General features: G+C 41.7%; 2 protein-coding genes across 4 annotated transcripts; both read left to right on the top strand.

Annotated features, from left to right (window-relative positions):
* Nucleotides 1-2,357: 2,357 nt before the first annotated feature.
* Nucleotides 2,358-6,680, top strand: LOC126919676 (43 kDa receptor-associated protein of the synapse homolog; the record flags this gene model as incomplete). Its single annotated transcript, XM_050729159.1, has 9 exons — nucleotides 2,358-2,687; nucleotides 3,451-3,602; nucleotides 4,410-4,556; nucleotides 4,704-4,863; nucleotides 4,958-5,158; nucleotides 5,257-5,355; nucleotides 5,464-5,655; nucleotides 5,789-5,988; nucleotides 6,077-6,680. Coding segments are annotated over 9 exons (1,689 nt in total), but the record flags the coding sequence as incomplete, so codon positions are not given.
* Nucleotides 6,681-6,990: 310 nt separating this feature from the next.
* Nucleotides 6,991-12,867, top strand: LOC126919224 (protein PAT1 homolog 1). Of its 3 annotated transcripts, none has more exons than XM_050728122.1 (9): nucleotides 6,991-7,145; nucleotides 7,801-7,995; nucleotides 8,092-8,457; nucleotides 8,544-8,699; nucleotides 8,805-9,307; nucleotides 9,479-9,689; nucleotides 9,779-9,982; nucleotides 10,120-10,383; nucleotides 10,472-12,867. In XM_050728122.1, the coding sequence occupies exons 1-9, from the start codon at nucleotides 7,107-7,109 to the stop codon at nucleotides 10,727-10,729; spliced, it is 2,196 nt and encodes a 731-aa protein (XP_050584079.1). In that variant the 5' UTR covers nucleotides 6,991-7,106; the 3' UTR covers nucleotides 10,730-12,867. The 3 variants fall into 3 exon arrangements, with proteins under 3 accessions (XP_050584079.1, XP_050584078.1, XP_050584080.1); XM_050728121.1 differs by having other exon boundaries at nucleotides 8,092-8,506; nucleotides 8,593-8,699; XM_050728123.1 differs by lacking the exon at nucleotides 6,991-7,145 and adding an exon at nucleotides 7,444-7,464 and having other exon boundaries at nucleotides 8,092-8,506; nucleotides 8,593-8,699.
* Nucleotides 12,868-13,559: the final 692 nt, after the last annotated feature.

The raw sequence follows: 13,559 nt of genomic DNA, 5'->3' as shown, positions 1-13,559 counted from the left end.
AAGTCTCTCGTTCGATGCTTTGATCCAAAACCGCTTTGAGTTTTCCCTTGTTACGACGATCGGTATCAAGATTGCGTTTACCAAGCTCGTGACTGCGTCGTGGTAGGCGTCACAGCGTCGATCGCCGCGAATAAGAGGAATAATCTTCGGTCCCGCGCGAATCTTTTGCCATTTCGACTGTCTGAAGTTTCGAGTCAGATGTACGTGTGTGTGTGAGTGCGCGTGCGTGCGTACGACCAACTTTCGATCGGCCTTCGCAGGACGAGACAGAAGATGACGAAAAATGAAGAAAAGAAACGAACGAACCGATGATCAAAAAATCACCTGAGGAAAACTGTAACGAAAGAACCTGATCATCGTAAAAGAAATACGCCGTGTGGATTACGTAGCTCGTTGCGACGCATCGCGCGTCGTCGATCGAGATCGAGCAAGTGACACGACGCGACGTTCTCGGACGATGAAACGAACGAGTTAACAACGCGACGCGTTACGACCGAACCTTTTCGGTCGTGTTCTACCTTTATCTTTAGTACCATTGTGTTCGATACCAAATAGTTGTTACGTATCTATACATACATACATATATGTTATACACATACAGACATACATACACACACACACAACGCGTGCTCCGGTTCTCAGTACGTACGCGAAGATCAGCGGCGCGCGTCAATTTATCTATGTACATGTCTCGTTACTACATTAAAGATTATAGAATGTTATGCGTTTAACGATAATCAATTTGAATAGAAGGGGGAATAAAACGCTCGAAGCGTGCGAAACACAAAGAGTCAAGTATATAGTATAGTAAAGCGCGAGAGTCGTGACCTTCCGAGATATCGCTCGATGGGAAAGATACGGTCGATCGGGCCGTACGAAGATAATCGAATTGAAAATAAATTGCCAGAACGTTAATTATTTACCGCTTGATAGTCGGTCCCTTTACGCGTGGCTCGATTCCTGGCACTCGTCGAATACATCCCATTCCGCGATACTTACCACCCACCCCTGTGGCCTAATTCTTCTCGTTTCAATCTCTCTTCCTTTCCTCTGTTCTTTCCCTTTACCACTCTCCCCTCTCCACTCCCCTCTCTTTCTCTCCCTCTCTTTCTCTCTCTCTCTCTCTCTCTCTCTCTCTCTCTCTCTCTCTCTATCCTCCATCTATCCATCCTTTTCTCTCTGGTCGTTACCGTAAAGTTCTTTCATTTCCTTCTGGACAAACTCTCGGAAAGCAAGCTCTCTCGCGCGATGCTCAATTAAACGCAAGTACAAAGACTCGCGAAAGCAGAAACTCTATTTTTCCGAATCGCGCGAATGAATTTACTCCGTCGACACGCAAAAACAACTCGTCCAAACTCAAGTATAACGGATGCGTCGCTAAAAGAAGCTACCTCAAAACTAATTTCTGTTTGATCGGCACCGACGCCGACCAGTCGTGAATTTCCTTCCTCGAACGTTTCGTCGAATCGAGATCCGAACGACGAGACCGAAAGAGTGGAGGCGACGAGACGTACACTCGTGATGGCACATCGAGCGTCGGTACGACGTAACGAGAGGGATATGTTGTGCCGTTTCGGGACGACGACTCGCGAGCATCGTCGGAGCAATGCCGCTGCCGACGGGGGAAGTTGATATGCTCTTGTTGTCTGAGAGTATCGGAATACCCATACCGGAGGACGAAATAACGAGGAAAAACAAAAGCAATCATGTCGTGGGAATCTGTCTCTTCGAGAGATTACCTCGGGCAAGTATCGACCCGGGCGAAAAACTCGTTGGAACGGCAAGTACGAGTAAACGGTTCGTTTGCTCGCTCGAAATAGGTTCCGGCTTTCTCTCCGGAGAGTCGAAACGCGGAAGGAAACGGAACGGAAGGGGAGGGGAGGGGCAATTGTCGCGGTACCGCGGCAGTACTCGGCAAGTTGGTATATAGGTCAGGAAAAGAGGTCACAGGTGCCTCGCCCACGGTGACTAGCACACAGGTCGTTCGTCTCAAGCTGGCAAACGGAATTTCGCGATCGGACACGCGCGCTACTTCAACGCTGACAACCGCCGTAGCCGTAACTGTTGTTGTTGTTGTTGTTGTTGTTGTTGCTGCTGCTGCTGCGGCTGCTACAACCAATAGGGAAGCATCGCGTCGCGTCGCGTCAATGAGATACGTCGTACGCTCGTACGTCGACTTCGTTCGGCCGACGATGCAATCGCGATCGCGTTCCAAGATAGTAGTAGCTGGAAGATAAAAAGGGCTAAGGGTCGCAATGCAGTGGTACGTTGATCCGAAACGTAGATAGGCGTTGGCGGTAAGAAAATCGAGACACGATAGCTGGAACGACGCCAAACTGTCTCCGGTAACCGCGTGACAGAGGCACGATCCTCGATCTCGACGCGGTCGTACGCTTGGTCCGCGAATCGCAAAACAACGATACGCTAGACGAGTTGAACGACGCTCTGAATCGTTGCTGGAAATTTACAGCGGACCGGCCAGTCATCAACTCTCCGCAACCGCTCTGCTAGGAAGTCCGGACGGGTCGAGGCATCCGCTGGACGTCTGCGAATTCACCGAAGACGACTATCGTCATCAGAATTCGAACGGAAACGGCCATTACCAGAACGGCAGGTCCGGCTCTGGTCTCTGGGAATGTCTGATAGGCTGCAGACGTCGCTTGGACCAGCACATGGCTCGGAGACGGGTAAAACATGGCAAATTTTCTATCTCCGAGCAACCGCGACTTTTTATCGCTATTCGAGACCGCCACGCGACCGTCGCCTCTTTCTTCTCCCCTTTCCCTCCTATCTGCATGTCCCTTTGGCCCCTTCCGCCAATCTCTCGCTCACGGTCATTGTCGAGAACGCGAACGAGGTGCACGCGACGGTGATCGCCAGTCACGCTAGCCGTAAAATCGATCCGTGTATATTCGTGTTCTCGCATACTTGCGACGTATATCCAACGATCGCGCAATTGCAATGGCCATAGAACGAAAGCGAAGCGAAGCAAAGAGAGGAGAGGAGATGAGAAGGGAAAGAGAGGTGACAGCGGAGAAAGGGGAGAAATAAGTCAGGAAGGAAAGGGTTTCCGGTTGATCGGAAAAACGTTTAAAACGCTTAAACTCGTGGAGCGTGTTAGTCGCGTTGCGTTTACACGTTGCCGCGTTGCAGTCTGATCGCTTTGCTCCCTCCGGTATCGTCGAGGTCGACCGTGCGCTATTTATGTTACACGGGATCGGCGGATCTTAAACCACCGGTGGAGGAAGTTCAAGGCCGAATCGATACGACCTTCTCCCTCGTCGCTTTAGCTTAGCGATGTTACGCGCGACGCTACAACGAAACGGAGCTTGGAACGCGTAACGCGAACGATTTTGTTTCCGGTGGTGGTGCGAGCGCAGCCGCGAATAACCGCTACTCCGCCAAACGAATACGAATTTCCGCATTCCGCGATGATTTCGCTTGTTTCAGGTGGAACAAGGCTTGAAGCTGTATCGCGCTCACAAACAGCAGGCTGCCGTTCGCAAATGGAGGGGTGCATTGAAGAACATCAGGCAACGAGAGGATAAGTTCGCTCTTCTCGGCTATCTGTATCAAGCCTATATGGATTGGGGCAAGTATAGGTACGTATTTAAAGATCGAACGGAATCCATCCACGCTTCCACCTACCTTCTATAACGTCTAGTGTCTCTCTTCTTCCTTCGAAAGCTTCGAACGTTGTTCTGAAACGTTTCGTTGTATGTTATTCGAGTCGAAATATGCCCTGCATTCCGAACGAGTAGTACCGATATCGAAGTAAATGGAAACGGGGGTGGGAAACGAGACGGCAGGAAAAGAGGGAGGAAGAACGAGAGTCGGATGAGGAGGAGGAAAGATGAATGAAAAGAGGGAAACGAGTCGGGTTGTTTCGCCGAAAGGCACCCGTTATCCAGGCTGTTCAACCCACTTCACCGTTATGGAGAGGCACTGTCAGCCTTGTAGCTTTATGTCAGCCTTGTAACTACGAACCAGGAAGAGAAAAGAGCTTAATAGAGAGTCTGTAAGCAAGAGACGGTATTTAGTTGGTAAGTCGTCGCGATACTTCGAAAACGTTCGAAAATCCTTGACATGGAAATCAAGCTGTTTCGTTGGTCTCTCCGGAAACGAGAGGCGAGGCGTCGGAAGCCAGATGCGAGAAAAAAAACAGCCATACAACCGACCAAAGTGTTCGCTATTGCTCTTGGATGCTCGTTACGCGCGTTCTCCGCTAAAAGGGCATTCGGCGCACTTCCACTCTCTCGCCACTTACGATCTTCCTTCCGTTTCTCTTACACGCTCCGCGAATGGAACTCTCGACCTTGATCGAGTAGAATCAACGCGAGAGCGAGAGCAATAACGATACGATACGCGCGATAACGTACACCTCATCGTACACATTGATGTACTTTCAGAGATAGCATCGATTTCGGGCACAAACAGTTGTGCATTTCCGAGGAATTGGATTCGCCGAACATGCGGGCAGAAGCGTACTTAAATCTGGCAAGAGCGCACGAGAGATTGGGCGCGCTCGATAGGGCCTTGGATTATGCCAGACATAGGTACCCATCTCTTTCTTGGTATTCGCTATAAGTACCATAAGTAATCCTTCGAATCTCTTTCGATTCTCGAGTTTTTTCGTCATTGATCGATTCGTCGACTCGACAAGGATATGAACGATATTATTCTATCTGTACGTTACCTCGCAGCTTGTACAATGAATGCGACCAGTGCGCGACTGCTGGATTGGTCCATCTGACCGTAGGCAGAGTTCACTTGGAATTAGCAGGATTTTGCAAAGCTTTGGAAGCTTTTCAAAGAGCTCATAAAATTGCTCACTCGATTCAGGACCCGTCGTTGGAATTACAGGTAAGCAATTGAAAATTCGATAGCTACGACGCAAGATGCTGGTGTGTCTGTACGTGCGTGCGTCTCTGTGTACCTCGTATTTATCGATTCGCAGGTATACGTGGGATTGTCAGAGCTGTTCTGCAGATTACACGACGCCGACAAGAGCGCCAGGTACGCGGCTAGAGCGTACGACCTATCGAGAAGTTTACAGCTAGGCGACTTAAACTCCCGACATCATAGGGCGGCTCTCCTTCAAATGGCAGCGGCGCTTCGAAAAAAAGGAGAACTCGGCGACGCCCACGATTACTGTTCGGTAGGCGGTAAAACTAGATCTTCCTGACCTTCATCGATCCACTATCGTCCGTGTATCTATCCGATATCCGCTTCTAATTTTCATTGTTTATCTCGTAGGAGGCAACGCGACTGTCCCTTGTTTCTGGAGATCAGGCTAGCTACGCCAGAAGTATACGAATAATGGGAGATATTTATAGGAAAAAATCCGACATAAATGTAAGTACGTGTAAAATGTATGAAAAGCGGAAGAACGAATTATCGTTGCCACGTAAACAAACGGAATAGGTACACGTAGTTGCGTGTTACGTATCGAATCGGTCGTAGAAAGCATTCCGACAGTACGAGAGCGCGATGGGTTCCGCGGCAGCGACCGGAGATCGACTCTGTCAAATGGAAGCTATGGACGGTGCCGCGAGGTGTCTCGAGGCTCTTCGACTCCAACACAAAATATGCAACTGTCGTCCACTCGAATTCAACACCAGGCTGCTCGAAGTAGCTGGGTCGGTCGGTGCGAAGGTAAGAGATCTTCCATCTTTGTCTCTTGGGTCTTTTACTTTTCACTGATCAACTCGCTTCTGTTTCTTTCTACTCCCGTTCCAACCCTCGTCCCACCATATGCCACCGTTCTCGTCCTTTTCCTGGAACGTAGTTCCTTGTAAGAACCGTGAGATCGAGGCTCTCGCGAATTTACGGTTCTCTCGGAGACGAAGAGCAGAAGGCTCATCACGAGAGACTAGCGACGGCAATGGAAGAAGATTTAGAATTGCGATGCGGTGGCTGCAACGAGCCTTTCGGCCTCGAAGCCGATTCCTTGGAAGCGCTGCCTTGCTCTCATATACTGCATGCCAGGTGAAGCGAAATCGAAAACGTAAATTTCCTTCTTCCCTTTCGTTCGAGTCGTTCTCACTAATTTAGACCGCACCCGTGTCATTTACAGGTGTGCGTACGATATCTTGAAGAAACGCGACAAAAAGAAGAAACGTCTGTGCCCCGACTGTCACAAGTCCGTTAGTTCACGATTGTACCTGCATTGCGAAGATCCTCACGGCATGAATACTTTGAATCACAGTTCCTTGAGTCTGGCGTCGTTAAGAGCCAGCAGTCTAGCCACGTTGGACGACTGTCATGTCACTAGCAGCGTTTAAACCTGGCGATACTTTGATTGCATCTACTTACTTAAGTACTTGCGATTTCGTTTTCGAGCTCGATAACGCGCGCGCTCTTCGATAACGTTCGCCGTTCATCGTTAACGTTTCGCACGAGTGCAAACGCAGGCGCACACGCACGCGCAAATGCAAGCGCGCCCACTCCTATGTCCCGAGCCCGAAGGTGCATATGAGCGTACACGTTACCCTATTATATTTCAAATTTTCCGGGTATACGGAGTATCGAGCTTGCACAGTCTGCCAATTAAGCGATTAGACTTAATGTTCTTTAACGCGTGGATCATCGTTCAACGTTTAAATTAGGATGAAGAAATTTAAAGAATATTAGCACGATTCAAAAAGACTTGATGGCAATAAAAATGCACATTCAATTCATTCGTCTTTTTTAATATAATTCTCCCCTTTTTTTGTGTCATTCAAACTATTATTCGAATTATTGAAAGTAAATAATCGAGCGCAAATAACTAGCGTAATAAATACCGTATGCACACGTAGTCTAGAAGCGCCTCGATATCCTTCGCATTCTTGATGGCGATTATGCCACTACTCGCGTTGCGATACGTTCCTATTTCGGCTGATTCAAGCGTTTCAAATTCGCAAAATTTGATATGATCTTCCCATTGGTCTAGTTCTAGCTTCTAGCCACAAAGTAGTAAATATTCTATGGCTTTTCTAGGAACAACCGCGACATCTAGAATACAGCTGTGAATTTATACAGTATAACCGCCATGACAGCTGATGCATTTCGTATCGCTTGACGTTTGGTCAGAACATGTCATTTTGCACATTTAATTTCAACAAATGGCAGACTTCTTTTTCGGTTTTGATACGTCGCTTGCAGTAAGTAAGCCTTTTTCTGTTGGATGGACCTTACATTCCCAACTCTATTTGAAAAGAGTGGAAAACAGCGCGACGAAAGTACGAGATTGTACACGACTTTTTCGCTAAGAATCGCGTCGTGGTTTCCCCGGAGTAAAAAGAATTGAACAGTGTTCGTGTAGTTCCTCGATAGCCAGTATCTTATTTACAATATATGAATCGGCAAAGTCTGTTTACCAAATTTCTAATATTTTGAATTCGCATATTATTTCTTTATGCGTACGTATATCGTTTCTAAAGTACGTAGTAGATATCAGTACCTCCTCGAGTCGTTATGGAGGTACGTCGCATAACCTCGTCAATGTTTGATCCCTTCAAAGGTCATTAACACTACCGTCTTCGTATTAATTATTATTATCCTAATTTTTCTTTTACTTTGTTTCGTTCTAGTTTTCCGTTCGACGACTCCTATGCCTATCGTTTCAGCAATGCCAGGAAAACGAATGATCATTGAATAGTTTCCTACTACTCGCGTATCTTTATCTCATTATCCTATCGAAATTTGGTCTATCTCGCGCCCGAAAGAATTGATTTTTATCCACGATAGTTTACTCGTAGTAACGTGTCTTTTTAGTTTATTTTATTTTATTTACCTTGTTTTCTCTCATTTATACAGAATAACAGTTTAGAGGATGGTCTTGGGTGTCCATTCGAGGAAGATGATTTGGGAGAAGAGGAAGAATATGATGCTCTAAACGATGAAACATTTGGTTCTGAAGCCACTATTGGCGATTGGGAGAAAGACCATGAAAAACTTGCGGAAATTACAGAATCCAGTCGTCCTCATCATCAAAGTACTTTAGACAAAAAAGTAAATGCTTTTGAGCGTTATCTTTTTCTTACAAAAAATATCTATATCGAATGGCAAACTAACTATACTTATACGATGATATCATTATTGTTACAGAATGTAACTGATACAGATATTGAAGATAATTTATCCCACTTGGTACTAGATGAGAAAGAAGGTATCATTCCACGCCCTGGAGTATGGGATTGTCCTTCCAACTTATCCCTTCCTAAACTTCGACCACCATTAAGTTTAACATCCCCATTAACCAATGTTTGTACCGTTGAACAACTAGAAAAGGGATTAATTGCAAACAGGCCACCACCTAGATTAAATAAACCTGTTCAGACGCAGCAGCAACAACAACATCAACAACAACAGAAATCCGATGGATCCCTTTTGTTTGAATCTTTATCCGCACCACCGCGCTTCCCACCAGGGTTGGGTATACCACCTCCGCATCCTGTTGTATTACCTCCAAACGTAAGATTTCATCATCCTCAATTTTTACAGCACCCTAGATTGTTACCAAGTAAGTACATTTTCGCAATGATTAAATTTTAACACAGACGAATCTGGAAAATACAAACACGAATACCAACGCATTTATTTCCATAGATCAAACTGGAAATGTATTAAGATATCCTTTAGCGACACATTTGATGCTCTCACATACTGCTCAGAGGCAACCAATTCATAATTCGTTTTGCAATAATTTTCCACCAGTAAGTTTTATCGTTTACTTGACAGTTACTTCAACGTAAAGCTTTTAAGAAAAGCTTCGTAAGAAAAGTTTTTTTTCTTTACTAAAATCTATCGTATTTTTGCAGCAAGCACCGCTTTCGAATTTATGTCCTCCTCCGTTTTTACGAGCCGACCATAGCATAATACCTCCTTTCTCTAGCAATCAGACTGGTCATCAGCAACAGCAACATTCTTTTTCGCATTCTGGAAATCAAAGAAATCAAAATAGAGCTTTCCATCATGGGGAACAACAAGGAAATCATCAACCATTTTTTAAAAATAACCAGTATCATCGTAACCATGATCGAAATAATCAGCGACAATATCATTATAATCATCACTCTCAAGGAATGAATGGTGTGATAAGTTCGGGAGAATACGATGAATACGCCGGTCTCATGAGTAGTCGAGAGAAACAGTGGTTAATTAATATTCAATTATTGCAACTTAACACAAACGAGCCGTATGTCGACGATTATTACTATATCGTTTTCTGCGATAGAAGAAACAGACAGAGTATAAATCAAGAACAAAAAGATAAAAAACAACACAACAATAACAATAATAATAGTTATCATAGAGATTCCAGGTGAATCTTTTTCTTCTATTTCATTGTTTCCCTTTCTCTCTCTCTCTCTCTCTCTCTCTCTCTCCCCCTCCCTCCCTCTCTCCCTCTTTCGCTTTGTTTCTTCTTCTTTCTCTCAATTTCGGGGTTTCCACCTGATCTCTTTATCACCGCCATTATTACGTTTATTTCCAGGGACCGAGAACAACCACATGCGCTTTCAAGGTCCATATATATACCGGCACAGTTTGAAAATTCTTTGGGAAAATTACAGTTCGCCAGTGTTATTGCACCGCGAAAAGTCATTGACATGGATGTTGTACCGAATAGTGATCCTCAATTAACTACTCAAATACAGCAAAAGGATACAAAACGGACAAGGCAATTGTTACTGGAAATTGAAAGGGTATTAGCATTTTCTCTCGTCCGTTTAATTAGCAAACGTTCTATTTTGTTATCTGCAAGCATCTATTACATGAACCATTATAATTTCAGTTATATATAATCCAATTGAGACTAGAAGATCTACACAATCCTTTGGCTCTGCTTAACGAACAACAACAAAATCAAGAAGGCGAGAACGAAGCAAATAATCATAAGAAAAGCAGTACAGATTTAATAAATATGATATTATCGGCTTTTCTCCAGTTAATACAAGATGATAAATTACCAAGCATGCTAAGTATTCGAAAAGGAAAGGTAAGTGAGAATTAGGAACGAAATATTATGCTGTTAAAAAGAAGTAGGAATATTTAAAAACAAGGAAAAAGGAGAAACTTGTTTTTCTCGTTCTTGAAACTATGTCTCTATCGTTCGAATATCATTGTTTACCACAGACGCTGTTATTGAGGTTTTTCCCATATTTGAATGTAACGGAACATCGCAACCAATTAGAAGAAATATGGAATGTGATATTTCGAGGATTAGCTATGATAGGACGTAGAGATTCCCATCTATTGATGAATCTGCATTCGGAATTCCAACGTTGGTTCGATACCGTACACAACTTCGGTACAATACTTCGACTAGCTCGATCGCTGTCTGACTCCGCTAGTCAACCAATCAAGAACAACAGTTTAGCTTTTGCTCTGACAAACAAGGTTTGTTTATTAATCTTACTGTTAAACCTTTTAAGTTCCCGCATTTCTTTGTACATCGGTTTCTACATTTGTACGCTTTTCTGTTTAGTTTGGCGTATCTGTAATTGCTTCGATGTTTGAACAAGCAGAAAAATTATATACCACGGATGATTCTTCGTCTTCGGATTGGTCATCTTTCATAACAAACATCATCGAAATAATTGGTGAAACTCCACCCTGTGTTGCACCTTGTCGACCGATTGCTGCAAATACGCTCAATCAGCATTTAAATCGACTATCTCATCTAAAATGTGGGAGATATACAACTTTGGAACTTCTACTAACTGATGCCAATCCTTCTCGATAGTTGAACGTTATTAGATATTTTTTGGCATTTCATTAAAACTTGCTTTTTATTATTATCATTATTATTATTAACTGACCGACAAATTACATTGAAGGAATATCGCAAATATTTTAATACTGTTACAACGGTTAAGATTAATCAAATATTTCTTGCATATAACTAAATATTTTAGTATAATCAATACCCAGGTTCCATATAATAAACGTATGCCTCTTGCGTTTATTTTCAAACATAACGGTATTTATTATATCGATAATAACGCAGTTATTGCTTAATATATCTTGTATGGTGTTTATAATTTTTCTTTTTCTAAGTTTACTACGTAAAGCAGGTATTGATTATACATATTCAACACATAACTTACACATCTTATTTTCCTATGCTCTTTGTTCGTCGTTCTCCTATTTTTTCCTTTTTTGCTTTTGTAAAGTATATTTCTAGCATGATTTTTTTGAAACAGAAGTCCAATTCCTATATGTCTATTATAACATAGGTATTAACTTCGCGGTCTTGTAGATGTGTACGTATATTGTTTAAATTGCGTTTGAACTTTATTGAACGTATTAACATCGTTCGTTGATTGAATCTATGTCTTTCTTCGATAGACAAATACTCCCTTTTATCGAGAATATTTCCTTCCTTCCCTTTCCGTCGTTGTTCATCTCTTTCTTTCTTTTCGCATATTCCATTCCGTTTTCTTTTTTTTTTTCTTTTTTTTTTTAACTAATTTTCTTTTTCCTCGGCGAACGAGGGGAGAAGGAGAGTGAGAGTGGCAGTCTTTTTATCTTTATTTCGAACTAAAACATACTCGCGTGTTTCTGCTAGGTAAATGGCAATGCTGTACCCGTAATCCAACTTGCAAAAAAGATAAAGAGAGATTGCATTGAGGTAACTGGTAATTTACTAATTTCGCATAACGTTTTGAATGTGAAACAGTATGCTATGATAAAGTTATTTGTTAATCAGGATTAATTATATAAGATAATGTTTAATCTTTACGTAAGATTAACATTTATACACGAAAATAGTTGATTGTTCATTCGTTTGCGTCGTATCTTTGAAAAGGTATAGGAGTTACATATGCAATGATTATGTAAGTTTCTATATGAAGTGCTGAAATATGGCAATGTTTTTATGTAACAATTAGCGTATTGAAAACTTGGATCTGTAGTATGTATAATTATATCGCGAACATTACAGAGACACGCGAACTTAACGATTTCGTCTTGTCCGTCGTGTATTCGCCAATTATTTCATAATATCTGTTTGCAACTGATTTAATGCGTATTTTAAGAACAGGATTATTATCGAATAAAATGTTGCGTACCTAGTGTGAAATGGTCGCAAGAATTATAGTAGCAACTAGCAAAAGCATGGAAAGCGATTTAAAATATACGACGACATGGCCTTTGGTGCACAGTATAAACGGTTACTTTTTTTATTGCAGTATATATTTATAAATTCTTATGTACATTTAGCTTGTACATAGAACGACTCTGATGAATGAATGACTTCATATATTTTATAATCGGATGCGAAAAAGAGTATAGTTTTCGCTTCCGCGATATAGCATTACGTCATTTTTGCAAGAAAAAGGGAAAAAATTATAAAAATGATACAAAAAAAGATTGCATTATTTTTCAATGTCTATAACGATCGTGAAATCAACAAGTGATTCGACATGTCAGAGTTAGAATTAACACATATGTCGGATTTACATTAAATTATGTATAGCGTTACATTGCAACCCGGCATAACACTCCCTCCTTCTGTAGCATAAGATCGTAATTTCAAACATTGCCAGTTACTTTCTCTTCCTATCAAAAATGTTTTTTAAGTTTCACGAGCTTTTAAATCCTCGGTATAGTAATTTTGGTAAATTTATTATCCATGAATTAATTACCGCGATACAACAGGCAATATATATTATTACTGTGAAAGGCTATTGTTTACGTGGTGGACCGAGGTTAGTTGAAATTTCGTAAGAAACTAGATATATCCTTGTCATTTGTAAAATAACGATCCGATTACCGAGTTGAAGCGAGCACATTTCGATTTCTTAATCTCGGATGAAAGATATTTGTTGAGACTGTACAAATTTTTTAATCTTTGAAATTAAACTGTATTATAAAGTTTAATTCGCGTTATCCCTTGCATATAATCTTACGAAACGCATATATCTTTTTATTCCAATCGCCTGCTAACAGTATCGCGTACGTACTGTACAACAATGCGATCGATGTACCTTTAATTATTATTTCATTGAAACGAGTTTAGCATGTATAATACATATTAACTAACAAAATATCGTTGACACATACGCGTAGATTTATGTATGTATTTATTTACATACAACCCCTCGCATATATGTATGTATACATACGTATATCGTCTAAAATCAACCGCGAAGTTAATTTTATGTACATAATGTCTAACTACGAATAGTCAGTATGTATATCGTGTGAGATAGTAACTCGATTTCTCCTTTATAGTGCATGTTTCTAAATAAATACAGTAAGAAATTCCATAAGAAAAAGAAAACTTTAATATTTCGTAAACTAGATCGAATCAATCGAAAAAGCAGTCGTTTTATCTTTCATTAAAGATATATTTTTATAGCAACATCGCATTCATTGTGTTTACACGAGCGATACTAGTAGAAACGAATTCAGACATAAAATTATCTTTTTGGAAAGAGAAATTTCCAGGAGGATTAATATTTGTTCATCAATTTCTACCTAGCAGTAGTTCGGTACACGAATAACAGTGAAATCGCGCATTGTACATACATTTTTAATGTGATCAGCGGTAATAACTCTACTTTAATATG

This window comes from Bombus affinis, chromosome 8, assembly GCF_024516045.1.
Source record: "Bombus affinis isolate iyBomAffi1 chromosome 8, iyBomAffi1.2, whole genome shotgun sequence".
Taxonomy (NCBI): Eukaryota; Metazoa; Arthropoda; class Insecta; order Hymenoptera; family Apidae; genus Bombus; species Bombus affinis.
The sequence above is the reverse complement of the archived record's forward strand: the minus strand, read 5'-3'. Positions and strand labels throughout refer to the sequence as shown.